Source organism: Tamandua tetradactyla, chromosome 17 (genome assembly GCF_023851605.1).
Source record: "Tamandua tetradactyla isolate mTamTet1 chromosome 17, mTamTet1.pri, whole genome shotgun sequence".
Taxonomy (NCBI): Eukaryota; Metazoa; Chordata; class Mammalia; order Pilosa; family Myrmecophagidae; genus Tamandua; species Tamandua tetradactyla.
The window spans coordinates 57738358-57750470 of record NC_135343.1 but is presented as its reverse complement, the minus strand read 5'-3'; the positions used below and the strand labels follow the sequence as shown (position 1 = coordinate 57750470).

General features: G+C 52.5%; 1 protein-coding gene across 4 annotated transcripts in view; it reads left to right on the top strand.

The window, feature by feature from the left end:
* LOC143661117 (ral guanine nucleotide dissociation stimulator-like) overlaps positions 1-10870 on the top strand; it is a 168553-nt gene extending 157683 nt beyond the window's left edge. For 3 of the 4 annotated variants that reach the window (XM_077134729.1, XM_077134730.1, XM_077134728.1), the window contains 14 exons: positions 255-454; positions 1209-1462; positions 2209-2424; positions 2764-2867; positions 3319-3379; positions 5046-5117; positions 5596-5670; positions 6248-6280; positions 6603-6724; positions 6929-7027; positions 7326-7518; positions 7714-7932; positions 9188-9302; positions 10678-10870. In XM_077134729.1, coding sequence (XP_076990844.1) covers positions 255-454; positions 1209-1462; positions 2209-2424; positions 2764-2867; positions 3319-3379; positions 5046-5117; positions 5596-5670; positions 6248-6280; positions 6603-6724; positions 6929-7027; positions 7326-7518; positions 7714-7932; positions 9188-9265 — 1726 coding nt within the window. In that variant the 3' untranslated portion in view covers positions 9266-9302; positions 10678-10870. The remainder of the gene's footprint in view (positions 1-254; positions 455-1208; positions 1463-2208; positions 2425-2763; positions 2868-3318; positions 3380-5045; positions 5118-5595; positions 5671-6247; positions 6281-6602; positions 6725-6928; positions 7028-7325; positions 7519-7713; positions 7933-9187; positions 9303-10677) is intronic. The other variant, XM_077134731.1, reaches the window with a different exon arrangement.
* The last annotated feature ends 1243 nt before the right edge of the window (positions 10871-12113 follow it).

Below are 12113 nucleotides of genomic sequence, written 5' to 3'. Positions count from 1 at the left end.
TCTGTTCCCTCATCATACAAAGAGTTATGACCTCCTCCTGTTTGCCAGTTCCATGGCAATGTTTGAGCCAGCACAACCCCTCCATGTTTTCCTGAAGAGTCTGTCCCAGTGGGAGGGGGCCAAGGAGAGACAGATGGATAGGTCTGTCTGGCTTGCTTGACCCAGGAGCCCTGCCCCTGGGTGGGTGGTCATCAAAGGTCAGTGTGGAAGGAATGGCCATTCCTCTCACTCTGCTGCCTACCTGTCCATCGCAGCATCATCTTCTGCCTCCTGCTCACCTGGCTTGTTGACTATCCAGATGATTTTGATCAGCCTCCAGACTTTCCTTGCCTCAGGCAGCTGGTGGACCTTGCGCAGGTTGTCCTGCCTGGGTCTGTCCTGGAGAGACGAGCTCATGCCCTCTTCTCTGAGCTGCAGCAGAGAAGCTCAGAATTCTCTGAGACCAAGACAGAGGGTGAGGAGCATCAGGGACAGGGTGGGGGGAGGAGGAGGCCAGGCCTCACAAGGAGGAAACTCCTGAGTTTGCCTGTGGGCCAGAAGTAAGGAGGGGGATTGCAGTCTGGGAAGACTTTCTGTGGTTTGCCTGCTTGAGGGAGCTGCACATCCTGGCAGTGCAGTCATTTCGGCATCTGGAAAAGGGTCTGGAAAGCCAGCTGTGTTGTTGTGTTGTCCTCCTTTCCAGCCATCATGTCAGAACTAGAGTTGTAAACCACTGAAGTGCCCCTCCAGAGCCAGTTCCATCACTGGCTCCAGACATTGTTTCAGCCCTAGATCTGGAGGCACCTCAAGCACAACTTCCAGTTCCATGAGCAGAGATGGAGCCACTGTAGTTTGTAGAGCTCCAGCCACCTCCTACATCTTTTACTGCAGTTCCAGAGCTGAAGGCAATTCTGGTGCAAGCTCCAAGGTTATTACTCTTTAGAACCAGAGCTGGATGACTCACCTGTTGTAGCATCAGCTACAGTTGGTGGTGACTCCCATACTGTTGGTCCTGCCACCTCCAGAGGTTCAGTCATTTACTACTTCTGATCTGGAGTCATCCACTTCACCATTCGAAGTACCATCTCCAGAGCTGGCAGCAGCTACACTGCCACATCCAGAGGTGGTGTCCTTGCCAACGCTGGAGCTGGAGGCAGTTATTTCAGCAGCACTAGCATCAGTTCCACAGTAGGAGGTGGCTCACCAGTCACCACTACTGTCACTTTCAGAACCAGCAGCAGTGCCATCTCTGGATCGAGTGCGTGCTACGTCACCAGCTATAGCACCAGCTGCAGAGCAGGAGGCTGTACTGGTGCCACCTCCAGTGACACCTGTGGAGGTGCAATCAGCACCACCTCTCATGCCATCAGAAGAGCCTTCCTTGTCAGCTGAGAGTCCAGATTATGGGCTAAGGGAGGTGAAGTCTCCACTCCTGGCATTCCATCCCAGGCAGATGGCAGAGCAGCTAACAAGGATAGAAGTGGTGAGCAGCTGGGCTTGGTAGGGTGGAATTGAGGGGAACTTTTCTGGCATGTGCTGCCTGTGACTTGCCATTCCCTCATCTGGAGTCCAAGCATCTTGGTCCAAATCCCAGCTCCACCATTTTCTAGCCTGGGGGCCTAGGCAATTTTCTAATTCCTAGTGTCTCACTTTCCCAGCTGGAGGGGAGGTCACAGGACACTGACCACATGTGCGATAGCAAGGGACTCCAGAGTTTCAGTGTGTTAGAACCAATGAGATCTTTCTCGTCCTGGCCAGCTGAGCAGCCAAGATGATCACGCATATATATGCACAGCCTGTTCCAGGGCTCAAGCCGTTCTCTCCAGGAGGCCTCCACAGCTTCTACATGGATGAGACACCAGTGTATCCAGAACATAGCACTGACAGGGAATGTGTATCTGCACAACATTCGAGGGAGGCGAATAGCTATGGGGAGGTACAGAAGCTGCTTCTAGGCATGGGTTGCAGGAGATGCTATCCTGTGATTGTTGCTGCTGAGGAAGGACTTAAGGAAAATGCAGTTTTCTTCTGCCTGGCAACATTGGGTCCTGGGTCTTGCAAGTGCTGGGCAATCTCAGGGGCCGAGACCCCAAACCAGAGACCCCCTCAAGGCTGAAGCCACACCCTCCATTTGCAAAGCTGCAGCTTGGAACACTGGACCGTTGTCTGGGGATGGTGGAGTCAGTGTTGAGGTGGACAATGGCAGGGTGACACTCCCAACCTCCCCAGGAGCTGTTCAGGAAAGTCCAGGCTTTCCACTGTTTGCATGCCATCTGGTCGCAGCGGGCGAAGCTGGGTGAAGAACATCTGGCATCCACCATCCAAGCCACCATCAGCCAGTTCCAATGTGTTAGCAGCAGTGTCATCACAACGTGCCTCGGGAACCAGAGGATGAAGGCCTCGGACAGGGCCAGGGTGGTGGAGCATTGGATTCAGGTGGCTAAGGTATGCTGTGGCAAGCTGCATCCTCTATCCTCCTGGTTCCTGGATTTTACTCTTTACTTTGGTCACACTCAGGTTTTGATGCATCGTCTAGGTCCCTCCACAGACCCTTGGCCTTCAATGTTTGGTGCCTCTGCACTTACCTTGCCTGTCCCTGGAGCAGAGCACTCACTTCTTACCTGGTCTCCTTCCTGACTTGGGCTAAAGCCCTCCTCCCTGAATAGTTTCACACTCTGGGCACAAGGGGCATGCTCAGGATCTCTGTTGGGTGTCTGCCTCTTCTAGAAGGAGAGATGCCAGCTTAGTTGCCCTTTCTTGACTCATTCCTTTTTCCTTCTGCAGGAGTGCCAAGACCTGAAGAATTTTTCCTCCCTGAATGCGATCCTGTCTGCCCTGCAGAGTAACACCATTGAACGCATGAAGCAGACGTGGGAGGAAGTCTCCAGGTGGGTCTCCCTATCTCCAGAGAAACTCCAGGGGGGACCTGGGGCCTCACCCGAGTCTGGGCATTGTCCCCTCAGTGGCTGACCCTGCTGAAAGGCAGTGCATCCTGTTGCCGAGGGTGGTATGGGTGGGGATCAGAGTCTCCATGTTCCCTGAGGGCAGTTATTCCGGTGAGGAGAGGGTGCCTGACCTGTCAGGTGCAGAGCTGAGCCAGAGGGGAGACCTCCCAGGGATTCCGGCAAGGCAGCACAGCTCTCTGTCCAATTGAAATCAACTAGGAAAAGCAAGTGGCACTGTTGATGTGGCGTGGGGATCCCATCTGGCCATGGAAAGTTTATAGTCACTCAGTTTCAAAAGCATTCATGCAGTCCTTTGGGTTCCCTTGAGTATAAAATCCTATGGATTTGCATTCACACCATCACCCCAATTTTCTGTTCTTTCTCCTGCCTAAAGGGGTAGCTCCTGCCTATTGGAAGAAATGAGGCAAACCTTGAATTGGGACCTCCCAATCCAGGTAAATTTGGGGCAGGTGGCACCAACAGGGTGGGCTATTGTTCTCTTGGATTGAAGACAATTTTCCAAGTTTCAATGCAAAATTCCAGTATGGTCTTTGTGTGATCTAAGATGAAGAGGGATTTGGTTGGCTGGACACAGCCTGGGAGCAGATGGAGGGAGGAAGCCCTGGTCCTCAGGTGTAGTGAGGCAGCAGTTTCAGGAACACACAGTGAGTGTGAAGGTTTAGCAGGTCTCCTTCCGTGTGGTACGAGTCTACTCCTGGGGCTGCGTCAGCAGTTTCATATGTCCCAGGTATTTATGAGTACTGTTTGGAGGACTTATAAAATTGGGGCAGTTTGCCTGAAAATGTAGAGCTGTGTTCCAGTAGCCCTGTTTCTTGAAGATGATTGTGTGATGATATAGCTCTCACAATGTGACTGTGTGATTGTGAACACCTTGTGTCTGATGCTCCTTTTATCTACCTTGTCAACAGACGAGTGGAACATATGGAATAAAAATAAATAATAGGGGGAACAAATGTTAAGATAAATTTAGTTTGAAATGCTAGTGATCAATGATAGTGAGGGGTAAGGGGTATGGTATGTATAATCTTTTTTTTTTCTGTTTTCGTTTTATTTCTTTTTCTGTTGTCTTTTTGTGAATTGATGCAGATGTTCTAAGAAATGATGACTACGCAACTATGTGATGATATTGAGAATTACTGATTCTATATGTAGAACGGAATGATCATATGTTAATGTTTTTGTTCGTTTGTTGTTAAATTTCTTTTTCATTAATAATTTTTTAAAAAATGGGGGCAGTTCATTCTGGACCTTAATTAGAAACCACAAAAAAGAGGAAGGAAAATGTCAATGCCCAGTACTTGCGGAGGCTCTTTCTACCTGGCCAATTGGAGCTGACCCATCAAGTGGCCCCTTCCTGGATAGATATACAGAGAGTTCTTGGCAGAGGGAACTTCCTGAGAGGCTTGTTGGGGAGGGGGGATCATTGGCATGAACTTTGGCAGAGACTGTGGGACAGAGTCTCCAGTGGGCTTGGGCAGGCAGAAGCTGCTCAATCAGGCCTCCAGAGCCCTCTGTTCCCTTCCCTGGTGACATGTCTGGCTGCATTACTCACCACACAGCATGAGGGCAGGATAACTCTGGGCATATGTGCTGAGGGTTGAGGTGCTTTCATAACAGACTGAGCTAGGCAGAGCTTGTGACTCCTAACTCCCAGCAGAGCCAGGAATAAGTTGTTTCCCTCTGCGTTCCCTGTTTCCTCTACTGGTAATGAAACGAGGACACACTGTCTTGTCTTCCTCATGATGTAGTAGGAGATTCAAGGGAAGACAAGACTATGGGCACTCTCTCCTGTGGTGCCAAGGAGGAGAAGGTGCTAGAGAGAGCACCCCATAGAGAAAGTAACACTGAGGTCTGTGGGACACAGCTCTCATCTGCGCTTTGGAGATGAGATAAGAGGCTCAGATTGGTCAGGACACTTGTTCAAGGTCCCCCCTAGTGTGTGTTGCAGCTGTGATTCCCATCCTAAATCTCAGCTCACATCTGGTAGCAGCAGCATTTCTGCCAGCTGATGCGGGCAAGGTATTGAAGGCCCCAGTCATGAGAAGAGACTATGCGGTGAGAGGAGGATGACCTCAGTGACTTGGCTCTCCACCCTTGTAGGAAGGGACCTCGGTGGATTTGACTGGGGAAATGAAACCAAAAAGAGTACAGAAGAGGCCACTGTGTGAGTGGGTAAGTTTTCCTGAGGCCAAGGAGAGGCAGGGCAGCACTTGCATCCAGGACTGCATAGGGGTCCCTCCTCCTTGTATGACTGCCTCCTGGTGCTACTATGCCTGCAAGGCCTCTATGAGCTGTGACCTCTTTTGGACCCTGAGGACAGTGGTTTGCTCAGCTCATACATAGGAGGCCCTGTTGTAGCCAGTCAAAGGATGGCCTTGGGAGACCCCAGTTCAAGATGGATTTTTGGGTCGGAGGGTCCAGCGACCAATAAGATTTGCAATTTGCCAAAAGCTATCCTTTGGAGGTGACTAGCAGGACTATTGTGGTTCATGGGGTTGGAGGGTTGCTCAGTGGAAAGTTGCTGAGTGTCCCAGATGTGTGCAGTGGGTGGTCCCGAGTCTGAGACTGAGACTTCAGTGCAGGGGCAAGGGTGGGCCGCAGAGAGTCAGGGATCCTCATGCTACATCTGATGCCGGTGTTTCTCATCCAGGCCACCGTTCCCCACCTGTGGATGCTCCTGTCAGAGAGAATCTGCGACACTCCAGCTCACCAGGATACTCAGGAAGTGAGTAGTACCGGGGTCCAGGGAAGGGGGATGTGGGGGCCATGAGGCTTGGGGGAGAGATTCCCTCCCTGAGCCCCAAGCTGTCAGCCCTGGGACCAGCTCATCCATAGGAGCATCTCACAACCCTGGGAGCTGTGGCGTCATATCCACTTCCAGACAAGGAATGCAGAGGGCGGGCAGAAGCCATATCCCACATCTCCTTTGTGCATCCGTTCCTGACCTCACAGCTACATGAGGTGGAGTCTGAACTGGACATGGCTTCTCCCTCAAGCATTACCATGTGGGTAGCATGAAGTCAGCTGCTCTGTGAGGGGAAGGTTCGTGAAAGTCTGGTGAGTTCTTTCCAGCCTGTCCCCACAGTCTCTCCATGTGTCATCACAGACGGTCAGGCCAAAAGTTCTGGATGCCTCTGCCCCGGGTTCCCTGTTTGGGGCAAGGTCCCTGAGCATGTCTGAGCACTTTGGGTGATGGCCTGCCCCTGGTGAACGCTCACAGTAGTGCAGCAGGAGCTGGGTGAGGGGATTTTGTCAGAACCTGGAGGACCTCATCTCATGGGCATGGGCTGTCTGTCTTACAGGGGAGACTGATCAATTACGAGATAGCGCTGAAGGTGAGGAGCTCGGGGCATCCCTGCAGGGTGGGTGCAGATGTGAGGGGGGCTTTTACCCACTTTCATTTTTTTATGGGGGGAGTTTGATTCTCAGAGATGAAGTTGACCTGCCCTGTGGGGAGCAGGGAGGAGGTGGCATCGAGGACATTTTCCTGGGGGAGGGGCTCTGAGTATCCTCTGCTGAGGACAGGGACATTTGGAAGGAGAGGGCCCGGGAGGAAGAAAACCCTTGCGAGTAAAGACCCGAACCCGACAGCAGCCCCTGTCCCATCCAGCAGGCCCAGCTGGGCCCCCCTCAACCCTCCCCTTCTCTCTGCACCAGGATTACCAGCTCATTCTGAAGATCCAGCTCTTCCAGTTGGGATGGACCTCCATCCAGTTGAGGCCCCTGGAGCAATTTGGGGCCTGGTTTGGTACCGTAGAGCAGCTCACCGAGTCAGAGCGGTAAGACCATGACAGAAAGTGGAAAGCAGCAGGGGCCCTCCTCCCTCCAGCCCAGGCCCTGAAAGCCTGTGGCCATGGCTCTGGGGATCCCTCACACCTGAGGTCTGACTGCTGGGGCTCCCGGCCACTTTCTTCTTAATAGACTCTGGGAGGAAGCCCTGAGCTGTGGTTCAGGGAACCTCACTGCAGCCATCTGCCCTGTAGCTACCACCTGTCCTGTGAGCGGGAGCCCCCATCCCTGTCGGCCAGCAACACACTCCAGGCCCCAAGACTGCCAGATGTTCTCCAGCCTCAGAGCACCGAGTACGTTCCCGATTCAGGACAGGGCAGTGTGGCTGCCCAGGGCTCATTTTCTTTGGGTTATGCATGGGCTCCGGGCGTCCACAATTTCGCGTTGGGATTCCCCACCTCCCACTCCTGACGAGTCCTGTGATGATGTCAATTGCCCCATCGTTCTGGACCTGGTGACTCTCGAAAGAAATAGGAGATGCTCAGTGAGCACTTTGGTGCTTGGAGGCATATCCCCTCTGGGTAGGGGGCATATGAGGGTGTGGACTGTGTCCTTGGCACCCACCCCAGGTGAGTTCCCCCTTCCATCCAGCCCCCAGGAACCCATTGCTGAACCCAGCATCAGTGGCACCTCCCTGTCTAGTGACCAGCTACAGTGTGACCGCAGCCTGAGCACTGGGGACACAACTGCCTCGATCCCAGGACATGTGACCTGCACTTCCCAGCCTGACCTGCAGATCCACATGGACCCGGTCACTGCAGGGCCTGGTGGACAGGAGAAGCAGGTGCTTGTCCATCCCTGCTCCCAGAAGGTCTGTCCCTGCCTCCCTTCAAAGGCCCGTGTTCCCCTCTCCACACCCACAAAACAGGGTGGCGGTCCAGACTCTTAAGTGGAGCTCCACGAACCTCTGAATCCCGTGGTCGGCCGGAGGCGTCCCGCAGACTCTGGGGTGGAACCTGATCTCGCTCTCTCCCAGCAGTATGGAGAGCCGACCTCGCCATTGTGCCTGGAGTCGTCCGCTGTCACTGCAGCCTCCAGCGATGCTACTTCCTCCTCGGCCCACCCAGCACACGTGGCCCCTGTGAGGCCCCAAAGAGCCTCAGACCCACAGCCGCTGTACAACCAGAAGGTGGGCGACCGCTGCATCATCCGTGTCAGCCTGGATGGAGACAGCAGCACCGTGTACAAGAGCATCCTGGTGAGCTGGGCGGGCAGCCGTCCCCGGGGCCCTCTCAGGTCAGACAGCGAATGCGGAATGATTGGCCTGTTCCCTCCCTGGCTCCTGGAGCCCTCAGGCTGGTGGTGGGAGAGGTCAGACACTCAAGCACACTGGGGAGGAGCACAGGCTGGTGTGTGACGGCAATCACGGTTTAGGACAGTGGGCATGGATTAAAGGCTGCCCTCTGGAGTTTGCACAGCCTGGAATGACCTCCCTCAGGCAGTCCCTGGGAGGAGGGAGAGAGGGGACAACATGGAAAGCCCCAAGCTTGATGTGTGCCTGGCCCCACCTGAGGAGCAGTCGGGACATCACAAGCAAAGGGGCAGGGGGCATGAGTGAGGTGAGAGGGGCCTCAGGGACTGGGTCACATCTCATCCTTGTTGGGGTAGACCCAGGGCAGCCAGTTAGAGTCTGCTGCTGCCACCCAGGCAGGTGTGTAGGCACTCACTCAGGGAAGTGGCTCTGAAGTGACCAGATTCGGGATAGATCAGCCAGTGGAGCCAGATCTGTCCCCGCCTGCACCCTGGCTGCTGGAGGTGCCATGTTACCCCCCTGCCCTCTTCTGAACTTGACTTAATGCCAGGAGTTGTGTGGTTGAACCTAAGCTGTCACTTGGATCACCTTTCTGTGAGCTTTGCCCATGCCCAGGCATTTGGGGTGATACAGCTGGGGTGTCTCCCATGACTCAGCACAGGCCTGGCATGGAGTAAGCCAGGGGTGTCTGTCTTCTTCTCCTCACTGACATCCAGGTTTGGACTCCTCGGGAATCCTCCTATCGTTCACCTGAGGAGAATGTTCAGGAGGACAGATATCCTGGGGTCTTAGGGATGCCTGAGCTGTGGTGGGAAGTGCTGGCAGAGACTGGACCCATCCATTTGCAGTACCCACCTGCATGGAGACTTCTTTCCCAGGGACTGTACTAGCTCATAGGTGCTGAGCCGGCTGATGAGCTAGAGAGTAGCGGCCCTGTCCTAGGGGAGTGAGCAATAAGAAGGCTTGTAGGTCTGGTAGGAAATGGGGAAGGAATGATTGGAAAGATCCCCCCCCCTCATTCCATGGTGGTCTCCCAGGGGAGCACAAAATGACCACAGGGCCCCTGTAGACCCAGGCTGAACTAGGATGTGAGAGCTCTGTGCACCCAGCTGAGACAAGTCCTGAAGGGCCCCAGCCCCTGCCCTGGTGGGAGCCAGCTGCAGGACCCATGCCCTGATGAGCCGTCCCCCGACATATCCAGGTGACCTGTGATGACAGGGCCCCAGCAGTGATCCGCAAAGCCCTGGCCAAGTACCACCTGGAGGAGGAAGCAGCATAGGACTACGAGCTGGTACAGATGATTTCCAGACATCGAAGTAAGTAAGGGGCTCATCAAAGAGGCCTCTGTGAGGGGGCAATGTCAGCAGCATGCTCCTAGTCTCCAGGACGGAGGCTGTGTGCTGCAGAAACATCCAGAAATCATGGAGATCAGCATCTCATTGCCCTCCATGCCCACAGGAAATATCCCCTGCCATGACCATCTCCTGGTCATATGTCTTCCTTGGGTGTCGCCTAGGCAGTGGGTCATAGTACGCAGCTGACATGATTGAGATCCTAGTCAAAGGTCTCTTTTTCTGGCCCGATGGACATGAATGCTAGCTGATGGTCCTCAGTAACAGGCCATCCCTAGCTAGGATGGGATGAGCTGAGCATGCTAAATGATCATGAGTTTCGGGGCACCCATAAGAAATCTTAAAATCCATGTTCTAGGGTGCAGAAAGAAAACAAGTTCTTGCTGATCCCCTTGGGAACCTCTAGCGAGGCAATTCCATATAGACAGCACTGAGCACTGTCATAGAGTCGAGCAGCCTAGTGGCTGGGTCCGTGCAGCAGTTACTTAAGCCGTCTATGGCCACTTCTTATCCCAGAAGGTAGAGGAAACCACTTCGTGTGAATGCACATACCCTGACCGTACACCATTTATGACAACTGTTTTTGTTTTGGGTGAGCTGATCTCATCTTAACACTTATAGCCCAGGCAAACAGTTTTCGGTCCCTGGAGGTTTTTGTCTAAATCCTCTCTTATCTTCCAGCACCACTGGCTGAGATGGGCAGGGTAGGGGTGAGTCCGTCTTTCAGAGAAGGAAGACTGAGACCTTGTGAGAATGAGGACCTAGAGACGGAGCCACACAATTGAGGCAGAAGCAGGAAGCATGGTCCAGCATTGCATAACAGCAAGCTCTAGGCCAGGACAGTCAGGTGGAAAGTAGGATGAGAGAGGAAGTCAGTGCTAGGTTGAGGGACCCTAGAGTGGAGAGACTTCCCTGGGTCCTGTTAGGAGGCCTGGGCTTTGCCTGTCTTTCCTTGGTTGTCAGAGGCCTTGTCCTGAGCAGTGCTTGATTCATAGGAGATGTCTGCATTCTAGAAAACTTCTTGAGCCCTGAGATCCCCATCAGTGAAGGCACCTGGGGCAGGGGAGCGGGATGTGCAGATGGGAGGACCCTGTGATACCTCTAAGATGAGGTTGCCAGGGATGGATTCAGTGCCACTCCTAATAAGATTTGTCGGGTTCAGAGCTTTTTGAGTTTTGCCTTTGGGCAGGGGTCATTCCAAGGAGTCTTTGCTGGTACTAGGCATGGACTGGGAGACTCACATCTCTGGCACAGGCAAACCTTGTGTAGTACACAGGCTGTGGAGCCGTTTGGGGCCCACATGAGCACAGCTGACCGCCCCTTTGCCCCTCTCCACCAGGACTGAACATTCCACTGCAAGCTAATGTATTCTATGGGATGGACCCTTCGGGGAATTTTAACTTCGTCCTGCGTAAGCGGACCTCCCAACTGGGGACCAAGTTTCGCCACCAGCCACGTGTGTCAATTTAGAGTTGCAGGAATTGCGATCGGCAGATTGCAAGGTGTTAGTATGAAATAAACATAATAAAATATGTCAGTATTTGTTGATATTTATAATACATTTTAAATATATTTTCAAATATATTGAAATAAATACATCATGATGAAATTTTGCTATTTTTGAATATTTTTTTACTAGACTTAGAAAATATAAAATATATATGTGGCTCTCCTCATATTTCTCTGGAAGCTCTGGTGTAGACTGTGCTACCATGAACACACACACACACTTATTCGCACTGTGCATAGAAAATTTCTGGAAGGATACAAAAACCATAATGAACACGAACTCTGAGATAACAAACAAGGGATCCATGTGGGACATATTTCTTTGTGGCCTTTAAAAATAAATATTTCCTTGTAATGTTTAGAAAATGCAAATATTTAACAACTGTGATTAATTCTTCGATAGAAAGATTGGCACCGTATGGTGCTTTAAGAATTTGTAAAGCCCATTCTCATCTAATATTCTCTCTGCCTCCATAACGCTATACAAGATTCAGGGCAGAAATCATCCCTTCAGCATGACCAGTGGAAATCAAGGGGCAGAAGAGGAAGTGTCCCGATGTGGTCACAGAGCAGGGTTTGCCAACATGACCAGGCACTCAGGGCTCCTCAATGCACATTTTTTTTCTTCCCTGAGTCCCAAGCCTGCTCTCTAGCCACATCCACTATGCCCACTCTGCACCTTGCTCGCCCGTGGGTGTCATCAGATTTCAGCAGTGCAGTGGGGAGCGGCAGCATCCACACCACACCAAGGTTCCAGGGATCAGAAATAAGGAGTCAGGCAGGACCATCATGAGGATACGGGTGCCTTCCTACCAGGAGAGTCTTTTCTTGGATGTCATCTGCCAGAGGCCAATGCTGGGCAGGCAGTTGAGGAGGATGTAAGTAAGTGAGAGAGAAAGGGGGTAGACACACACACACAGAGACACGTACACACACACAGAGACACGTACACACACACACACACACACACAGACATGTGCACACAGACAGAGACAGAGATAAAAAGAAAAGTGCATTAGATCCCCAAAGTTGTTGGATTCAGAAGGTGTCAGCAAACTACAGCCGTCAGGTCCAGAACGTGCTCCGCTACTTGTTTCTTTACATAATGTTTCTTTTGCAGCAACTGCCACTCGTTTGTTTTTCGTGGACTATGGCTGCGTATCTCCCACAGAAGCAGGGTCTAATAAGTTTGACAGAAGGTACAGGGCCCACAGTGTCTATACCATTTATATCGTGGGTATCACAGAAATGTTGGTGATCCCTGGC